The sequence below is a fragment of the Equus asinus genome, chromosome 20 (genome assembly GCF_041296235.1).
Source record: "Equus asinus isolate D_3611 breed Donkey chromosome 20, EquAss-T2T_v2, whole genome shotgun sequence".
Classification (NCBI taxonomy): Eukaryota; Metazoa; Chordata; class Mammalia; order Perissodactyla; family Equidae; genus Equus; species Equus asinus.
Window position 1 is genome coordinate 35,131,997 of NC_091809.1, and position 20,816 is coordinate 35,152,812.

The 20,816-nt window shown below is 43.9% G+C and overlaps 1 protein-coding gene across 11 annotated transcripts in view; it reads left to right on the forward strand.

The window, feature by feature from the left end:
* The window catches only part of ETS1 (ETS proto-oncogene 1, transcription factor), a 131,142-nt gene that overhangs the window by 90,065 nt on the left and 20,261 nt on the right, over positions 1–20,816 (forward strand). For 7 of the 11 annotated variants that reach the window (XM_070489937.1, XM_044751752.2, XM_044751753.2 and 4 more), the window contains 5 exons: positions 8,603–8,722; positions 10,323–10,523; positions 13,299–13,376; positions 14,360–14,608; positions 18,942–19,202. In XM_070489937.1, coding sequence (XP_070346038.1) covers positions 8,603–8,722; positions 10,323–10,523; positions 13,299–13,376; positions 14,360–14,608; positions 18,942–19,202 — 909 coding nt within the window. Of the gene's footprint in view, positions 1–2,605; positions 3,140–8,602; positions 8,723–10,322; positions 10,524–13,298; positions 13,377–14,359; positions 14,609–18,941; positions 19,203–20,816 lie in introns of those variants that run through there. The other 4 variants (XM_070489939.1, XM_044751755.2, XM_014864054.3 and 1 more) reach the window with 2 other exon arrangements.

The window sequence follows — 20,816 nt, forward strand, 5'->3', positions numbered from 1 at the left end:
TTAGGCTTAGGCAGTTTCGCACATCCTTAATTTAATCCTTACTGCAAAGCAGGTAGAGAATCCTAGAGAACGAGAGAATGCTCCCTGTCACTGGTCTCTGAGACCTGTCTCACGTGCCTTCACGTGCCGAGGCCCAAGGCTGCTGGAGACAAGGCGCAGCTGGGAGGCATTCCAGCGCAGGGCACATTCATTTAAATATTTCCTCTTGCAGGCCATTTGCTCAATGTTTAGGGTGGGAGATTTGAACTGTTCTAAGGAAAAAGAGAGAACACTGAGCTGCAGGACCCAGGGGGCACTTCTGCTTTCTGGCTCAGGTCCTGGAACGGAAGAGCCTCTCTGGGTTTCCCTGAACACCTGGAATTGATTTGGGTTTTTCTCTGACTTCGAAACATTTGCTGAGGCGGAGGATGGTGGAGGGGGTAGGAAAGAAATAAATCCAGTGATTAAAAATAGCTTTTGCATGTCAGGTGCCTGAACGGATTTGGGAACATGCCTGCAATCCCTTTTGTCTGGCAGGTCTATGGTCGGCGCTGCCGAATTACAACTGCTTTCATTTGTCTTTCCTGCTCCCCTACCATGTAATGGTCAAGGGCTCATTGGAACCATGTGTGAGCCTGGTGAGTCACCAGGTCCTCAGGACTTCAGTGGTAATAATGTGTTAAAACTCCTTTTGGGGGATGGGGCAGGGGGTGGATGAAGGGTAGAAGGGAGAGGACTGAAGTCACTTCCTACAGATGTTCAGTGCGCTCAGCCCTCTGCAGGCTTCTTTCCCAGGCCTGGCTTCAGGACGCAGGCCGGCTTCCCGGTGCCATTTGGAGCATGCCTTGCCTCTCAGAGGGCCACCTCCTTTGTCTCGGGGCAGCTTCCCTCTGAGAAGAGGCGTCTACCTCCGAGTTGGCACGTTGTCCCCAAGCAGTGTGCATTCCCCAGTGGCACTGTGCCTTGGCAGCAGAACCAAGATGCTGTAATTGGAGACTGGCTTGCATTTTTGGTCAGTCAGGTCACTGGGGATTTTCTGTGCAGCTTCTTCCTCCCGTCATTGGAGTAGTTTTTTATTGGCTGGTGACGTCGAGGGGGTTGGATATTAAGAGAAAGGCAGAGGCCCAGTTGTATGTTTCTCTGACTGATAGGAGTCTGCTTTAGGGCTCATGGTGTCCCGTTCTTTGGTGCAGTGCTGGACCGTTTGGTTGGGATGGGTGGCCCAACAAGGGCACGGAGCCATTTCTTGCTTAGTTCTTGCTGGAGCCAGGAGTCCTGCTTGTCCCTCATTGTTCTGTCACATCATTAGGTTTATGAAAGTGGAGCCAAGGGGCTGAGGAGAGTCACTTATTTCCCTTCTTTGCATAAACCTCAGCCAGAAGCTTTGTGGATTGTACTAGCTCCCTCAGCTAGAAGTCCTGCTGCCAGGTTTCTAGGGCCTCTAACAGGATTTGGAATCAGGAGTTTAGGAGAAAGAGGACCCTTCCGACTCCCTTCATCCCTGGTTCCATTCCAGCCTTCCGTGAATGAGAGACCGGGCAATAGACAGCTGTTGAGAGTCCCTTTCACATTCTTCTGAGATATTAGCATCTTCATTGAGTAAGTCTTCCTCCAGACCAATAACGACTTTCCAGGGACAGTCAGTTTCAGTCAGAGTTATCAGTCACTGGCCGTGGCTACTCTTCTATGAAGGCGTCTTCTCTCCTACTTGTTCTAGGCAGTTTGACAACTGCCCTTTGGGTGCTGGCCGGAATCCGCAGCCTTTCTTTGCACACTTCGAGGTACAGTTGTAGGTCCGTGAGGACGGGACAATGAGGAAGAAATATCCCTGTAGCCTTCTGCTTGTCGGCCGTGGGAGTCCCAGGGACTGGCTCGCCATCCTGGTTTGAAATCCTCCCGCTCTGATCCAACGGCATCACTTTCCAGATCGTGAGAGTGTCGCATTCAGAGAAGCTGTGTGGTTTAAGTGGGCCAATAAATGAACTGTAGGCCTAGATTTAAGCACCACGGAAAGTAATCTGAAGCCTTTTCTTTTTCCATGAATTTCTCCGTCTCCTGTAAGCTTTCGTATTATGATCCTCCTTTATCTCAAAAATATCCTCGTGACAATAAAATAATTTGTGGGTGAAATGACATGTTGCCTGGGACGAGCTTTACAGTTTTCAGTGTGTCGGGGAAGAGAGGAAGTAAAAACTGGCAGTGTTGATAGATTTTGAGTAGGAATTCATTATGCTATTCTCTCTACTTTGGGGTATGTTTGAAAATTGCCATAATAAAAAATTTAAAACTCTGTGAGGGATATAGACACTACCCATTAACAGACTTCTTTTTAGCAATGCATCGATTAAGTGACTGCTAAGTGACAGTGTGATTACATTAGTGGCAAAACTGAGATAAGAACCCATAGATTTTGACCAACAAGCCAAGGCAAGCCCAGTGCATGTCCCCCTGTGTCTTTTTTCCTTGTCTTCAGAATCCTATTTTTCCATTTGGGATAGTTGCTTTTTTCTCCTTCCCATATGAACCAGGAGGTTTCTTTTTGGTTTCCTTTCACTTTAAGAAACATTTCAATAAGACTTTACGTAACTGATTAACCTTATATTTGTGCACAGTTGCCCATCAGGGTGACTCAGGGGTGAACACAGACAGCGAAGGAAGCCAGGTTGTCATTTAACCCGTGTCACTTTGTGTGAAAGGAAGGAAGCCTCACTACCCTTGGTCCCAAGAAAAGATTGCAGTCGGTTCTGTAAATGGCTTTTAATTATGTCTTTATGGGGCTAGCCATATAAAATTCTGTATTTCCTCGATCCAGGAAAGGTTTTAAATTTTTAGGTATTTCCTCAAATGAATCTCATTTCCAGACTAAGAAATAAAAGTCCCATTTCTCTCCCTCAGCTGTAGAAATTTTAGTTTTCTTGGATCTCCAATTCCTGTTTGTAGCAGCAGTGGAATAGAGTTGAAAGATCAGGTTCTGGTCCTGGCTGGGCCCTCCCAGCCCTGTGACTTTAGCTAAGCTCTTGATCCCTCAGAGTCCTGGTTTCCTTATCGGTAGAATGGGGATCCTGTAATGCCTTCCCAGCCCCTGGGAAATTCATGATGTCAGGATATTATGGAATAGTATACGTGAAGCGTCTTGGCGGACTGTAAAGCGGTTTCAGAGGTAAGGCATATTATTTATTCCTGGTGTTTCTGTCATGCCGCTCTTGGTTGGGACAGACCCCACCACACGGGTCTAGTGTCATCGTGGTAATCCGCTAGAGTTTGGCCAGTCTAATGGTCGCACAAGACTGGGCGTGTACCTTGGTTTTCTGCTTCTTGGCTATATCGCTCCTTGCCTAACCTTCAGGTCCCAGATGCTCCAGTCTCTTCTGTCATTTATTTGAGAGTGGTGAGAGGGGGAACATCTCCGGTCAATAAGGCCATAGGTCTTGATCTTCTCCAAGAACAAACACCACTCCAGGCCGAGCTTCTATGTAACATTGTTGATATCAGCCATTCAGTTTCAAACAACTTAAAAGAATGGTATAAAAAGTCACATGAAACGTCTTTGATGGCGTCTTGGACACCGAGCAGCCCTTAACTTCGAGTTACATATAAGTGCATTGAAACCCTTGTTCTGCATTTGACTTAAAACATCCATGGGGTGTATAAACTTTTGTTCAGAGCTGGGCCACAATGGAAAATGAGCAGATGTTCCCCTACATTCAAAATGCCGCTGGCTCTTTATGCCCCTGATGATTCAAGGCAAGCTACCTGCTCATTTCCACCTCCACACTGTGCAGTCCTGGGGAGATGGAGATTGGGACTGTTATTTATTGACTATCTTCCGCACAATTCTCCTCTCAGAAACTCACGGAGATTCTTATAAATATTAACTCAGATTTAGGGTCCTGAGGAATAATCAGTGGGTAAGAAATCTAATATATTTGTAATATATTTGTGTTTTCAGTTTCTAGTGCACTGTGTTTAGAGTCTCCACTCTATTAGCATAGTATGTCTCCAGGTCAGGTTCTCAGCATTTTGAGACAAATGCGTTATTTGAGTTTAAGAGATTGCAATTACAATTTTTAACACAACGGGAATTTTAGTCCTTGGCCATAAAATACAATTAGTTAATTTCTATGGCGGCATTGATTAATTTCTAGATGCTCTTCCTAAAATTAGAAATATTTGGTACCTAATGCAAAAGCGTTATAGTAGGTAATGAGATAAAGTATGTTAAGAGTTACAGAGACGCCTGCTTGGGCTAAACCACATCTGATTCTCCACCTGTGTAATGATTTCACTAGTGTCATTGATCTGTATAATTAACAGAACTGCTATGCTGATAAACTAGCAACATAGAGAATTTTTGCTTTCGTATTTACACGATGAGTTTAACATTTTGTATTAATATCCACTTTTGAATGTGATTATTCATCATTTAAATACAATGCATTCCCTACTGAGAAAGACAGTTCTGGCTAATTGTTCCCTCGTTTATAGAGGCGGTTTGATTTTTTTTTTTTAACCAAAATTCCACACTTTATAAACATGGTTAAGGCTCTGACTTCCCTGTCTGCATCCTTTGTGTCTGAAGGCAGTCATACGGCTTTTCCTGAGTTCATCAGTCCAAATGCAGGTGTCTCAAGTGTGGGGGCTTGGCTTTCACCAGCTGGGCTGTGAGCACTGAGTCCTCACCGGGGCAGAGGAAGGGGCAGCCCCGGACACTGTGCAGCTGCAGCTGACAGGGTGTGGACCAGGCTTTTGGAGATGGCACTGAGGTGGACAGGCAAAATAATCCCAGCTGCTTGCCTTGGAGAGAACAAGTGAGAACCTGGAAATGCCGGCTCCCTGACAGGAAGCAGAAACCAGAGTGGGGAGCTGTCAGCCCAGCGGTCCTGTCCAGCCCATCCTGCCGGAGTATGTGGAGTTATAGGAAGCAGACTCCAGGAAGCCTCTTTCTCAGACTTTCGTCTGTCGTCCTTGGCCTTCACATCACCCTGGCATCAGACTGCCCAAACTTTCCTGTTTAGAAGATGCCTGGCCCTCGTAGCCAATCTTCTCCTTCAGTTCCAGTGTGCAGCAGAACCACTGCTTGCCCGCTTGGCCTGGCCTGAATTTCCCATATGTGTTGTCCTGGCTAATTTCTGCCATCAGTAAAGTCTTTTTCATTGAGTCATACATCTAATGGAGGGAACAAACACACTAAACAAAACCCACACAGTTCAAGGTCATGAATTTGTGTTGGATGGGAATGAAGGGAAGGAAAGTTGATTCAAATTCGGAAAACATTTAATTTGTTGATTGACTCCTGTGTTTCGCTCTGAACTGGTAGCTGAGGATGCCTCAGCTGTCTCAGTATTGCTTTCAGAAGCAATGCTCTCGGATTCAATAAAGAGTCCCTTTCTCTTAAGTAAACCTGACTTCTGCTTTAAGAGGAGACATTTCTGGACCTGCCACTTAGCTGTTCTTGAACGTATAGAGTGGGGACGAAGGGGGAGCATCCATGTCCTTCTTAGTGACTCATTTGATTACTCCATTGTTTGAAGGGCTAGATGTTATGTAATCAACATTTTATCCCCTCCCCTCATTTTCCCCCCTAACAATCTGGGATTTTCCATCATTTTGTCAACCTTCCTGGAGGCATGTTGATTTTTCCACTAGATTTTTTTGGGCATGTCCCAGGGCAACCCAAACTCTCCACTCCCTAGAGCTGCAGACTCCCCCTCCGTGGCGGGCCTGGGAGAGCAGCTGCGATGAATCCTCCCGTCCTCCAGGGCGGGGGCCGGACTCTCAGCAGTTTCCTGACAGCATCTCTCAAAGCAAACCGGAGGGAAAGTGCTGTCTGCCCTTCTTTCTTGCAATGCAGTTTCCATTTATTTTGACATTCAGAGGCAATATATTTGCTCCTTTTCCCAGAGGTCACCAATTGTCCTCTTTCCCCTTTGATATTTCCATTTTATTCAGCCAATAACACATTATGACTGTCCAGGGAATTTCTTAACTAGCCAGAGTGTAGAGCTGGTTAGTTGAGAAATTTCTACAGTAGCCACGCCTGGAACACAGCCGTTTCATAAGTCAGTTTCATATGATACACTGAAGATTCATGGTGATGAAGAAGGCTTCTGGAAATTACTACAGTAAAGTGTGTCACTGCCCAACGGTCACAGGAAGGCTAGTAGGAATTCTTAGGTCATTTCTTTGCTCACTAGGTTTTTGTGAGAAGTGCCTGAGGCGAATTCAGAGGGTGTTTAACTTGAGCCATGTGTATGTATCTGTGTTTTGAACCTGTCTGCAAGTACCAGAGGGATTGGACCTAGCAGAGAGAAAGATACGCGTGGGCAGAGTAAAGGACGGCACATTTGCGAATCTGCATCCTTTCATCTTCACCACCTACGTGAATCACATTTTATAGATATTACCTCCTGTATGCCCTTCAAATTTGTCCACTCGTGTTATCTGCATTGCCGCCTTCCTCGTCAAAGCCGCTATCATCTCTCACCGCAGTTAATGCAGTAACATCTTAACAAGTCTTCTCATATCCATTCATAGTTTCTTCCGAAACTATTCTTTACAGAGCAGCTAGGGTGGTCTTTTTTTTCCCGTGTTTTTTTTTTTTTATTGTGGTAAAATAAACATAGCATAAAATTTACCGTCTTCAGCATTTTTGAGCGTACAGTTCAGTGGTAGTAAACACATTCATAATGCTGTGCAGCCATCCATCTCCAGCAATCTTCATCTGAGCTGAAACTGTCTACCCATTAAACAGCAGCGCCCCATTCCCTTCTTCCCTCCAGGCCCTGGCACCCAACATTTTACTTTGTTTCTATGGATTTGAGTATTCTAAGTACCTCATATAATTTGTTTTTTTTGTGACTGGCTTATTTCACTTAGCATAATGTGTAGGTTCATCCATGTTGTAGTGTATGTCAGGATTTCCTTCCTTTTTAAGGCTGAATAATCTTCCATTGTATGTATTTTGTATATCTGTTTATCTGTTGATGGACACTTGGGTTGCCTCCACATTTTAGCTGTTGTGAATACTCCTCCTATGAACATGAGTATACAAATAGCTCTTTGAGACTGTGCCTTCAACTCTTTTGGGTATATGGAGAACTAAAACTCAACAACAAAAAACCAAACAACTCTATTAAAAAATGAGCAAAAGGCTTGAATAGACATTTCTCCAAAGAAGATATACAGATGGCCAATAAACACAAGGAAAGATGCTCAACCTCAGTAATCATTAGGGAAATGCAGATCAAAACTACTACCCAAAAACCAGAAAATAACAAGTGTTGGCAAGAATGTGGAATCCTTGTGCACTGTTGGTGGGAATATAAAATCATGCAGCCACTTTGAGGAAAACAGTATGGTAGTTCCTTGAAAAATTAAAAATAGAATTACCATAAGGTGATCTCAAAACAAAATGTCATGTCATTCCTCTGTGTAAAGCTCTCAATGACTTTCTGTTTTACTTAGGATAAAATTATAAATTCCTTAATGTTCTTCCTACTTACCTCTTCAACCTTGTCTCAGGGAACTGTCCTCCTGATCACTCTGCTCCAGCTGCTTTGATCTTTTTGATGCTAAAACATGGCAAGTCCACCCCCCATCCCCTGCCCCCATCTCATGACCTTCATGCTATTCCCCTTATCTAGGACCGTGGTCTTCTAACTTTAGTGATCATCAGGATCATCAGGTGTTAAAAACACAGACTTCTGGGCTCCACCACCCCAGAGGTCTGGAGGGGGGCCAAAAATTTGCATTTCTCATGATTTCCAGGTGATGCTGATGCAGCTGGTCTGGGGACCACACTTTGAGAACCACTGGTCTAGAATAATTTTCCTTTTTTAAACTTCTCTGCATCTGGTAGATCTCAGGTCAAACATCTCTCTTCTCCTAAGAGAGGCCTTCCCTGATTCCTCCAGACTTACAGGAATTCCTGTTATATGTTAACATTTCATCTTCTCCTTCTCCTTTGAAGCCCTTATTGACATTGTATTTGAACGTTTAACTGTGTAAATAGTTTTTTAATGACTGAATCTCCTGCCAGAATCTGATATCCAACTCCATGGGGGTAGGGATCATTTCTGTCCTGTTCACTGCTGTTTCTCTAAATCCTTGCACATATCAAGAGCCAAATAATTATTTGTTGAATGAGTGGATATTATTTTCTTTTCATAGGTAAGTGGGAGTATGTAGTAACATTAATACTCTAAGTAAGCGTGAAGGATAAGTAGTGAGGGTGAGTTAGTAGATACATACAGAAAGAGTGAACATATTTCGTTTGCCAGGGATGCAGAACATTCTAGGCAGCAATCAGCTTTTTTTTAAAAGGGCCTAGCACACTGTGGAAAGCCCCCCAAATTTTACCTGCCTTGGTGAGGATGCTAGTACAATTATCTCTCAGGTTGCCTTCTTTAGACCATCCATGCCCTGTTATGTGTTATGGGTGGTTAATTACCATTTAGTTTTTTTTTAATTGAGATATAATTGACATATAACATTATATTAGTTTCAGGTGTACAGCATAATGATTGATATTTGTGTATATTTCTAAGTGATTACCACAATAAGTCTTGCTAACGTTCGTTACCTGTTTGGTTTTTATTATTCATATGCTATTTTTTCCTTACAGATATGGAATGTGCAGATGTCCCACTATTAACTCCAAGCAGCAAAGAAATGATGTCTCAAGCATTGAAAGCTACTTTCAGTGGTTTCTCTAAAGAGCAGCAACGACTGGGAATTCCAAAAGGTATGTTTTGTAGTTGGAAAAAGAGAGGATGGGATCTCACTTTTAGGTAAGGTCAGTTTTTCTCATCTGTAAGGTCAGATGGATGCTGTTACCAGCTACGCTTCAGTCAGCCCACTTCACGTGGTGGTTGTAGTCAACTGCCGGAACAGTCATGGATACATGCTAATGCTTCTCCATGTCCCAGGTTTGTCACTAACATCTTGATCTTAGGGCACTGCTTCCCAAACTTGTTTACACATTAGATTCAAGATCTTCAAAAAATTCCACAGCTCAGGCCGTATCTCAGACCAGTGAAATCACGATTGCTGGTAGCATCAGTATTTTTGAAGGTTTTCAAGTGATTCTAAAGTAGAGACAAGTTTGAAAAACACTTGGAGTCATCCCGGGCCACCATTGGGTGATCAGTGAGTCTCATTTCCTGGAATTTACTGATTGCTCTTTTCTTTTCCATGTACGTTGGTGAAATGTGTTTATACTTGGGTGTACCCATCTGAAAGGGTTTATTCAGGAGTGCAAGGGGACTAGAGATGTCAGAAAGGAGAAATGACTGCAGAACGATTAAGCCTTTGCCAAGCAACATTTCCTGAACAATTGAGAGTAGAAAGAACACTGTTCTATTGAGTAAGAGTCCTATTGAGTAAGAGTAATGCTGTCTTTAGACCAGGCCAGTTTTACTGCTACGTGAGATGCTTCCAGGGCCGTCAGACCCATGCCTTAGAGTCTGTGAATGCGTCTGTACACCTTTTCCCATGTATACTACTTTACCACAAACCTCAGCTGACAGCAGTGCCCAACATCCTTTTAGGATCACAAGGCAGAATAAAGTGAATTCTGACCACTGGGTTGTCCACATCTCATAAAGTGATCTGGGAGGTTGATGGGATAACCTTGAGAGCAAGCGTGATGTGGGCACCACAGCCTGCCGTCATCTGAGCTCTTTGTGTCATTGGCTGGTGTAGCCATGTTAAACCTTGGGCCATGCATGAAGATTATGTATGGTCTGTTCTACAGTGCTACCAAACACAGAGCCTGTGATATATGTACTTTCCCGGGTATCTGGGTGTGTTACAGCAACCTAGTAATGTTGTTACTACTAAGTACCATTTGAATGACTATTACTAAATGCTATAATTATTACTAACCATAATTAGCAAAGATAAAAATAATTAAGAATAATAGTCTCAAGTATATTATAAGAGTTAAGAGCAGGGAGATGAGTGCAATCTACAGAACACACTTGACTTTGTTATAATTGCTATTAAATAAGTCATTTGTTCCCTGTCCTGGGCTTTAAAAAAACTTCTCATGGAAAAAGGCAGTGAGAGAGAAGATTCATGGAATCCATAGAATGGAATTCATAGGAAATACTCGTGTGTTACTTTTTCGCTGGTGATGGTGAGATAGAGAAGGTGGGGATGTTGAATGTGGGGAGGAGGGTTATGGAAGGAGCCCCGCCACATGAGTTTACAGGTGGTGCTTCCTAATTCTGTGAATCCGAGAACATCGTCAGCTGAGTTCAGGTCCTTTTGTGTCCTCTCTCAGGCTTGGGTAAGAGTGGAAAGCCTGACCTGCCACATTCTCATTTGATGTCTTCCCTCAGACCCCCGGCAGTGGACAGAAACCCACGTTCGGGACTGGGTGATGTGGGCTGTGAACGAGTTCAGCCTGAAGGGTGTGGACTTCCAGAAGTTCTGTATGAACGGAGCAGCCCTCTGTGCACTGGGGAAAGACTGCTTTCTTGAGCTGGCCCCGGACTTCGTTGGGGACATCTTGTGGGAACATCTGGAGATCCTGCAGAAAGGTAACTGTGGGGACAGAGTGAGGTGGACGCTGTGTGGGGTTGCTGTGAGAGTAGGTAGAGGAATATAACCCATGGTGGGACATGGATGCTGTTACCTGTGGGTGTCCTCTCACGGCAGGTATGGTCTACAGAGATGTGTCCTGCAGGGCCTGGCAGACAGCAGGTGGTCAAAAATGCTAGTGTCTTTTCTTTCTATGTATTGGAGGTTCATATTTTATCTTTAGCAAGATTGCACCCCTGAAGCTTCTTGGTATCCAAAATTCTGATCCCAACTCTATCCCAGACTCATGCACTATTTGAACAGCAATACCCACAGCCAGCTCCAGGATTTTTCTTTTTGCAATCTTAAAACACATTGCCTTCATCTATGGCACTGTGATACCTGGCCACATTCACATGAAAGCTTAGTTTCTCAGAGCTTCTTAATAAGCCAGGCTTCTCTGCCCACTAACTGGACTGGAATTGTAGTAGTGCAGTGTACCTTTTTCGTCTGGAGCAGAAACTGGGGTTATGTCAGGACGCTGGGTTGCAACCTTGTAATGACATGGCCTCCCCTACCAGCCTCTTCCAACCATTTTGGACCAAGTGACTCATGTACCACAGTCCTGGCTGAGGATAGAAACAGCAGCAGGCGGCAAACTTGGGTGTTTTGCGCTTATTTTTCTGAATTTCTTCTTAAAATAAATTGCAGTTACCAGCAGTCAGCAGTGCCCTCCAGCTGACTGTAAGCCTAGAAGCCTGTTGCCCTCTCTGACCCAGGCCCACCCTTTCCCTGTGGTCACCAGCTCCAGCCCTTGGCGCAGACGCTGGGGGCAGGGAGCAGAGCTCAGGATTAGCACTTTTATCCATATAATACCTTTCTTTGTTTAAGGATATTTTCCTTCTGCAATGCTCAAGGGAGACCCAAATTAGATTCCTCTGGGTACAGGAGTGTTATCTTTTTTCCTTCTCTTCAGCTTCTGCTGAAAAATAAATAAATAAACACAGTTGAGAACTAGGTGATCTTGCCGTGGCTGCCGTTGCCGAGGACTGCCGGGCAGCTGAGCAGGCTTCCCCGAAGCACCAGTATGTTCTCCATGTATCTGCACAAACGCCCACCCATACGCGTTGACGTGAGCGGCCTGTTTATAGAGGAAAAAGCAGGGCAGGCTCATAACAGATCTGATGTAACCGTCGGCTTTTAAACACAACAGTGGCTTCTAGCAGACCACGTAACCCAAATGTATTCTACTAATGTACTGTGTCCCCCTGTTTATCACCATGGTGCAGCGAGGTGGTCCGGAGTGCCTAGGCCTGCCTCCGATCATAGTTACAATTAATATCTATATAGCAGCTCCTGGTTTCCAAAGTACTTTAAAGTACATTTTCTCTTTGGATTCTCAGAACAACCCTGGGAGATGGGAAGGGCGCGTACTGTGAGTATCCTCATCTGTAGAATGAAGACAGGTTAGGTGGTTTTCTCAATATCACTCATTTCCATAAACCTAGGTCTTTTCAATTGAACTTCCTGTCTTGTGTTCTTTGTATAGTAATATGGACTCATGGGAGAGCTTCTGGGCCCCTGAGACAGGTTTGGCCTACCTTCCCACAAAGGAATAATTTAGGAGACTTAGGAAATAATTGAGTATGTTTGAGAACATAATTGTTTGAGAACAAAAGTCTTGTCCCTCTCACCCATTTTCTGTTGCGAGAGACAGTGAGAATCTTTTGTCTCCAGATCCTTGAAGAGCCGAGCGAGATGTCGTATCGAGGCTACAGCTTTTGTTCTGTAATTAACCTAAAGCAACACAGAACCAAAAGAACATAGCTGTTCAGGGTGGGGTGCAAGCCCAAATGTACAGGGGATGTTTTAATCTGATAAGCAGCTGAAACAAAGTTTAATCGTTGTATCTCAATTGGGAACTGTTTTTTCTGTGCAGGCACAAACTTGTTTTCCCATCAGTCTCTGCTCCCAACGAGCTATCAAATACCTGAGGAAAAACCCAGACCAACACTCTCTTTTTTATGTCTGATTCTTATAGTGAAATATGATCAGACTACTCCATGCAGTGGCCAGAGGCCACACCTTTTGATTCCAGGGTAATTAGAGGAGCCTCTAGCCCTTGCCAGTTCAGTGGAGAGAGAGCCTTTCCATGCTTAGTTTCCTCCCTCCGCATCCTTCCTGATGCCTAGGGAAGCTGGCACCTGGGCAGCAATTCGATTATACTGCTCTTCTCTCTCTTTGCATGAGCCCTGTCGTATTTCACCAGGCACCTTACCAACGTCCTGCTTCCTATCTGGGCCTGAACTTGAAATTTCAGGGCAATGGAAAAAACACAAAACAAAACCCAGACATCTATTAGAAGAAATGGAAGCTATAAAATTTACCTGCTTAAAGGTTTAATATATTTCTGAAAAGTTTTGGAACTGATCAGTTTGAGCTTGGGGACTGAGTTTGGAAACTTCCCAAGATGTCTTCAAGCCTTTGATGATAATGTGGTACACACACGCATCAGAATGAGGGTGGAAATGCCTTCCCAACCCTTAGAGATTACTCACTGATGCTCTTTCCAAGATATTAAATTCCATTTTGCAGCTACTGAAATAATAAACTTAGCCATACTTTTGTGATCTCATCTCTAGACTGGGCCCTAGACAGAGTAGACTCAGTTAATGAACATACAGACTCTTAGAAGAGGGGCTGAGATCATTGCGGTGCTGGGCTCCAAGATCCTTTTGGGCCAGGCCTTACTTGCTCTTTGACCTCTGTTTCGTTTCCTACCCTGTCTGTTGCAGAAGATGTCAAACCATATCCAGTTAATGGAGTCAACTCCACCTATCCAGAATCCCGTTATACCTCGGATTACTTCATTAGTAAGTTCATCTTCCTCTCTCCTTCCCTCGTTGTGCTCGTTATAATGGGAACTTAGGAAAAGATTCCTGTCCTGGTTGATCTTGGGCTCTTTCATGGTAATTCTACAAAAAATAATATTTTCTTAAGTGTAGACTCTTTATTATTTATTTTGTTGTTCCCACAAAGCACAAGGCTTCAACCTATTTGCATGTTTTATTAACCTCCAAGCTGCTACACACTAGGATCTCTCTCCTATATCTTCAGCATGACAATCACATAGAGAGAGACTACATCTTGACCTGTAACCTTTGATCTTGCTTGATCTGTGCCCTGTGGCGGCCCTCAGAGGTTTGGGTTAGGCATTTGGTCTCGGCCTTTGGTCTTTCCCTTTTACTATTAGATATGATGGCATTCCTCTGAAATCCTTCCTCAGGAGTGTGCTGTGCAGCTGTAAGAGCCGTTATAGAAAATGAAGCCTTCCCCACTCTGGCATGTGATACCTAACCACACTGGAGAGGTGGCTGGAGGAAGAGAGTTAGTGTAGGGCTGTTCTCATCTAATGGCCTTGTAGGTCTTGCTTTCAAAGGAGTCTTAAGCAGGTTTGTTTTCATTTGATCTCTTTACTTTATTATAATTTTTATTCTGACAACAATAGTATTGACTACTATGTAGCAAGGGCTTAGTGTGTGCCAGAAATGTTGGTAGGCATTTTACATATATACTCTCATTTGATCTTCATCACAACACTGAGGAAGATTGCAATCATCCCCATTTTAGAGATGAGCAAATTGAGTCAGAAAAGGGAAGAATCTTGTCAAGGGCCATAGCTATTAAGTAGTGCAGCAAGGTTAAAAACCCAACCCTTCTGACTTAGAATATTTTCCTTTTATTCTCTTAGGTAGTCAGCTTGTCTCACATGCGGGGCTGTTGAAAATGGTGAAGAACTGCCTGTTTTAGATACAAATCTCTCCTCTCTCCAATTGCTAACCTGCTCTGCTTCCAGGCTATGGGATCGAGCACGCTCAGTGCGTTCCTCCGTCGGAGTTCTCAGAGCCCAGTTTCATCACAGAGTCCTACCAGACACTCCATCCTATCAGCTCGGAGGAACTCCTCTCCCTCAAGTATGAGAACGACTACCCCTCAGTCATCCTCCGGGACCCTCTGCAGACAGACACCTTGCAGACAGACTACTTCGCTATCAAACAAGAAGTTGTAACCCCAGACAACATGTGCATGGGGAGGACCAGTCGTGGTAGGTCAGATTTCTTCTCTAGAAGCTCTTGAGTTTCCAAAAATTACCTAACTTTGTGAGTTTTTCAGCCCCCCGCTCCTTTTTTTTTTTTCCTCACTATTGGCCCTGTACACTTCTGAATTCCAACCTTTCTATCTTAGAATATCTAGATCTAAGAACTTTCCATCATGGAATTTTAGCCAAGTCCATCATGATGACAGAGACCATGGGTCCCTGGTAAAATTGAAATCTGGCAGGATGACCAATGAAATTTCTTATTTGGGTAAAACATTTTATCAAATAATAACTAGTCAAATGTGGTTGTTTTTTAAGGTATGTTTTATTTTCTTTGAGAAGATTTTGTTTAGGGAGGACACAATCAAATAAAAGTGGTTCAGGTGGCCCTCCTGAAAAGCCCTTAGGTTCACATGTGTCCCGATGTTCCTCCCGGAGTATTCTTGGGTCAGACTGCAAATCCTGCTTGGTATCTGAGTGACCTCTGCTTTCCGGCCTGGGCTCTCTAGCCTCCTGTGACTTCTTTGGTTTGGGAAGATACAAGATGGTTAACCAGCAGTTTATTTGGAACCAGTCATCAGCACTGTGGTGAAAGTGTGTATTTAGCTAGAGGACCAGGGAAAGAGGTGGCCAGAAGCTTCCAAAAGAAGGTATTCTTGTTGACATGACTATTATGACAATGATAAAATATTCACTGACAATGAAGTAAATGTTTCAGAATAGAGCTGGCTGACTTTATAAAGCAAAAAAGGTTAAATACACCCAATTTTTAAGATCAGGAGGTAAACACTGAGAGGCGCAGCCTGCCTAGTAAAGTGTCCAGATTGTTTTGTTTCTGAGAAAAGTGCAGTCGATCGTAAGGAAGGATTTGTTCATCCACTGAGACCTAGGTGATGTCTAAAAAGTTGAAAAAGATGATCTTTCCGTTGGATACACCGGAAAGAATTACAGACAGGAAGAGGAACAGGAGAAAGCCCATCTGGGGTGCTCCCAGGGCTTTGGTCCCAGAAGTCAGGCTTGGCTGGCCTCTGAGCGATTTCTGCCCAGTGATGACCCTGCCACCTCGCTGAGGCTCTGAGAGGGGAGCCCAAAGGCGTCTTTACTTTGAAGGCTCATCCTGTAGACATCACGGGCCATACACATTGTCATCTTCTTTGAGTGTTCAGGCTCCGGCTTCCTCCCAGCAGGCCTTAGGATAACCAGCAGGCCCTGCGTAGGGAAAGTCCCTAGCACAATCTGAACCTATAATCTTCCTTCTTAGGGCCCCAGGGTGTTTGTGTTTCAGACTGAAGGGTGGGACCAGTTTTGCCTTCCCCTTTCTGACTCTTATTTTTGGATGCATGTCTATTTAAATACGTACACACATGTGTATGTGTATCTTTTTTCTCAGGCAGGTCAAAGCAGTAGAACAGCTTTCTTTCTCATGAGGCTTTCTGTACATACATGCGAGGAGGCTGAGTCTGTGGCTTGGGGCTCAGCCATATTGTAACTGTTGGTAGATCTGCTGTCACGTTGTGTTTAAAATGCGTCTGGCTTTGCATTTGTGTAATTGTTCCTTCTCCCTCTCCTTCTCTTGGTTCTTGGTTTTGGTCCTTACCATCCCTCTGACCCCAAATTAATGACTGTGGACCCTATAGTGACCCGTTCAAAGGGACATGTGGTATTTCTCTCTGGCCTCATTCTCCCTCCCTCACACCAAGCTTGAGACCACGCAAACTTGAGGGGCAGACTGTTTTCTTCATGGCTGGTTTTTGCACGTTAGAAGTGCTCAACAGGACATATTCCAAGGGCTGACTGAGTGGGACATGGTGTGATTGGTCTAGACTGAAAGCATTCCTGTTAGCTGATTACTATTAATAATAATCTTAGTATTCGTATGCTGCATCGCAGTATACAGAGTGCTCCTCTGTCCCTCTTCTTTGGGCTCTGAGAACTGTCTTTGTGCTGGTTGGTTGCTGTGGGGCTGCCCCATCCACTGTTTTGAGTACTCTGAGGTCTGTTTGGTGGAGTCAGATAGCTTTGGAAGGACCTTGCTGAGATGTTTCTCAGAAAAGCTGGCCAGTGGATGTCTTAGAGGACACGCGCTTCCCTGCATGAACACAGTAGCATAACTGAGTGCCTAATCCAGTTGGATGCAACCCACTTTTGGAGACAATACCCGTAAACGAAGGTTCCCAGCTCCAGGATTGTGAAATAGAACTAAAATGAAAGCAGCCTACTGCTACAAACCACAACTCTCAACAGAGTTTCATTTGGCTCATGTTTGAGTGGCTGCCAGAGAGTGGTTATGGCCTAGTTTAGTGCCCTTGCTTATTGGGACTCCTTGAAAACACAACTTTCTTGCTCGTGGAAATTTCAGTCTCCATGCCCTCCAGATATAAAAATGACTGATAGAGATAGGATCATTTTGTATATAATATATATAAGTATATAAATACTGCCCAGTTATCAGTGACTTGGCGGGGTGTTCTTCATGAAAATATAAATTCTCTTTCTTAGGCATTTGTGTGTTTGTTTCACAGAGAAATTGAATGAGCTTCCAGATGGGTGGCTGATATGAGCAAACACCTTTTTATGAGATGCCACAAAATCTCCTGTTCTGTTAAAAAGAGGCTGTTGCATCCTGGTGGTGGGCTGTTTTCCTGAGTCATTTAATGTGAATTTCTGGAAGGGGCACTTCGTTCATTTTTAATAATAATAATGAAGAGTTGCAAATGTGACAGTGGACTGGATAGGCAGGGCTGATGACTCCATGAAGCTCTTCAGTTTGCCTTCTGGAGGTTACCCTCCTTTGAATAGATGAAGGGAGGAAGGAATGAGACAGAGCAGAGCAGAAAGAACTCCCTTTCTGATAAGCAGTGCTGGAGGGGATGAGAGGCTCAGGAAATCTACAGCAGTGGATTGTACAAAAATTACATACTTAGCTGAATACATTTTATCTGGAATATTGTTTTTTTTTTTTTTAATTTTGAGAGCCACATATTTTCTTTCCTGATTACTGTATTTTGAATTTCGGTTTGGGTACCTGTTCATATTTGCATTTCATTGTTTTAACCAGTCCCCACCATTATGAAGGGGAGAATATACCAGAAACACACTAATATTAGGTTGTATAGGCCAACCTTATTCTGGATTTAAAATTTATAGTAGATCAGCCACCCCTGAACAATTGAGAGCTGACATAGCTAGTTCTATGCACACATTTTTCACATCCTTTTCGTCTCTTGACCTGTGCAGAATTGAGGTGGCCATTTAGTCTCCCATGATTAATTTAGATTGCCTGGAAAGCATCTGAAAGTAAAACATAGAAAATATTCCTGTGAGCCTTTTCAGCTCTTAGATGCATTTATTTTCCTCCCAAAAGTTTTTTGTTAGCCTCCTTTTTAATGGCATTTTTGCCAATGGAAATTTCTCTAGGAGCTATTATGCAATCGTAGCAGCTGTTTATAACCTGGTTTGGGAAATTAATGAACTTGCATGATCTTGTGGTCAGTTAAGAATGCCTTAAGCAACTCACAGAGTAAAGGATTTCTGATACTGCTATGGACCTTAACTCTTGAGTCAACTCCTTTGTTTTTATTGCCCACACTTCCCCAGTGAAGTATAAATTTCAAGTACAAAGTTGTACTTGGAGAGGATAAAGAATATGGATTTCTGTTTAGAAGAGTGATGTATTTTTTTTTTTAAATCTCTTGGAAAAAGCACCTTATAACTTCCTTCTCTATTTGAGAAGGCATAGAGGCAGTACATATATTTCATTTTTAAATAGTATTTGGGAAAAAATGCTAAAAAATAACTCTTTAATTCCAAGGTCAAGGAAGGTCAATCTGCTTAGTCTAATGGAATTTTTTTTTCTTATGACCAAAATACTTTGCCAGATTTTGAAATCATCTCATTGGCTTGAATCGGAATAGGGAATTGAGCGTGACACTGCTCTGATTTCTTCATTGTTTCGCTTGATCTAATACGTCAGCCAGACGTCCCATAATAACATGAAGGATTCTTGGCTTTTACATTTCTGGCTGTAGAATTTTTGAGGTCCCAAACACTGCCGTCTGTCTCTGGCAGATGTGAGCGGCATTTGACTCTGACTGTTTGTTCTCGGAGCTGTGAAACAGGACAGTGCGGTGGCAGTGGAATCTCAGACTGTGATCCAGCGCAGCCCCCTTCCCCACTGTGAACCCGTGACCTTTGGAGCTCCCTTCCCACTGCCCTCTCCCCTCTTCTGTGCCTCCTGAGGACCTGATTAGCAATCTGTCCTGGCTAAGAGGGTTTTTACAGTTGTCTTTTCCCAATCCCTCCTCCCCTGCCCTCTTCCTACCTCCTCCTTTACCTCCAGGTAAACTCGGGGGCCAGGACTCTTTTGAGAGCATAGAGAGCTACGATAGTTGTGATCGCCTCACCCAGTCCTGGAGCAGCCAGTCATCTTTCAACAGCCTGCAGCGCGTTCCCTCCTATGACAGCTTCGACTCAGAGGACTATCCAGCCGCCCTGCCCAACCACAAGCCCAAGGGCACCTTCAAGGACTATGTGCGTGACCGTGCTGACCTCAACAAGGACAAGCCTGTCATTCCTGCTGCTGCCCTGGCTGGCTACACAGGTAGGCGCCCTGCCCCTACCTCCGCAGCCTCTGTGTGTGTGTTGTTGTGGGTGGGCTCAGTGGAAGGCACTGTGCGCGTATTCCCAGAGACTGAAGTCAGCCTCTTTCTTTCTTTTTCTGGGTCCGGGGGAGAAGAAGACTCTAAGGGGTCTGGTCAGTCTCTCAAGCCACTCTGCTTGTGAATAGCCATTGATTTTTGGATGCAAACAGTATCATTCTGCCCCAAGGGATCATTTCCAAGAGTGGTAGGAAAAAGTTATATTTTGGACCCTTTTCCATATCTGGGGGAGGGAATTATATTGATTTCGCATTTCTGGAAACTCTGCCTACTGGCCTAACATCAAGGGACTTTTCCTAGCCTGTTCTCTGGAGGTCTTCCTAAACATAAAACCAGAAACAACATCTCTCAAAGGCATCATTGAGCAGCCCACACTCTAGGATCTTCTGTCGTAGGGTACTCACTAGCTTAGCAGTTCAAATGGGAAAAGTATTCTTAGTCACTCAAAACTTTGTCCAGATCCTGGCCTATATAGGAAGGCTTTTTTCTCACTTAGCCTTATTATCAATTTTCTTCCAGGAGTGAAAGTGATGGTAGTGGTGAGTGAAGGAAGATTGTAGAGAAAGGAAGATGCAGGTTGAGAACTTGGGCTTTGATTGAGAATCTGGTGATAGAGAAAAACAATTCATTTTCCTAATGGGTTGTCACGCATATGCTGCCCATCCCTGGAAACATCTGAAGAGTATATCTAAGACATATCCAAGGAGCGTTAATGTGCTAATTCTCAGATCCTTTCTATCAGATTGTGTTGTTTTCAAAGATTAGGAAGTGTGCTGTGAGTGGACTTTATTTTAAGCTTTGATTGCCCAGCTGTGGGCTAGGCCTCTGTTCTCTTATAATTTACTCCACCCTGGACCATGTGGGGACTCTGTGGTGAATGATGACAAACAGCAAAATCTTTGTTTCTTTTGAGGTATCTGACCTTAAGAGTGTGCTAGATCCTTATTCTTGTGTTCAGGGCTGCTGACCTTTGAGAACAACTCAGATACTTAGAAAAGTGACTCCTCCTTCAAAGATCAGGGGTGTGTCTCTATCTTGCCTGCCGCATAGCTCCTAGTGTGGTTCATTGCATGAACAGGTGCTCGGGGATTATGTCTGGTTTTGAGGTAGGACATGGTCTCTATATGGAGTCATGGACCAGGAAAGGAACTTAAAGATCCGGTGTTCTGTTCTTTCTACACTATCCCCCATGGTCTTCGCTTGTACATCACTGGTGTGTGGGAACTTGCATTTTTCAAGGGAGTCCTTTCCCATCTCTGACAGCAGACTATTAGAAAGTTTGCCCATTTCCATTGAAGAATGAGGAAAAGTACATTAAGTCTCTTTCAAGATGTACGAGAGTGCTGGCTTCTGTAGTTATAACTCCTAGGTATTTTAAGAACTAGACTGCAGTTGATACACTGATGAAGGAGGGGAGAGGCCCTGCTTAATAAGGAAGAGAAATGAAGGGTCGAGGTTGCTCGAAATGGCTTTGTGGGCTTTGGAGGGGCAGGTGTCTAACTGGTCACACTTGCCTCTGCCCTTGTGGTGCAGGAAAAACTTTGCCCTGTCATTTG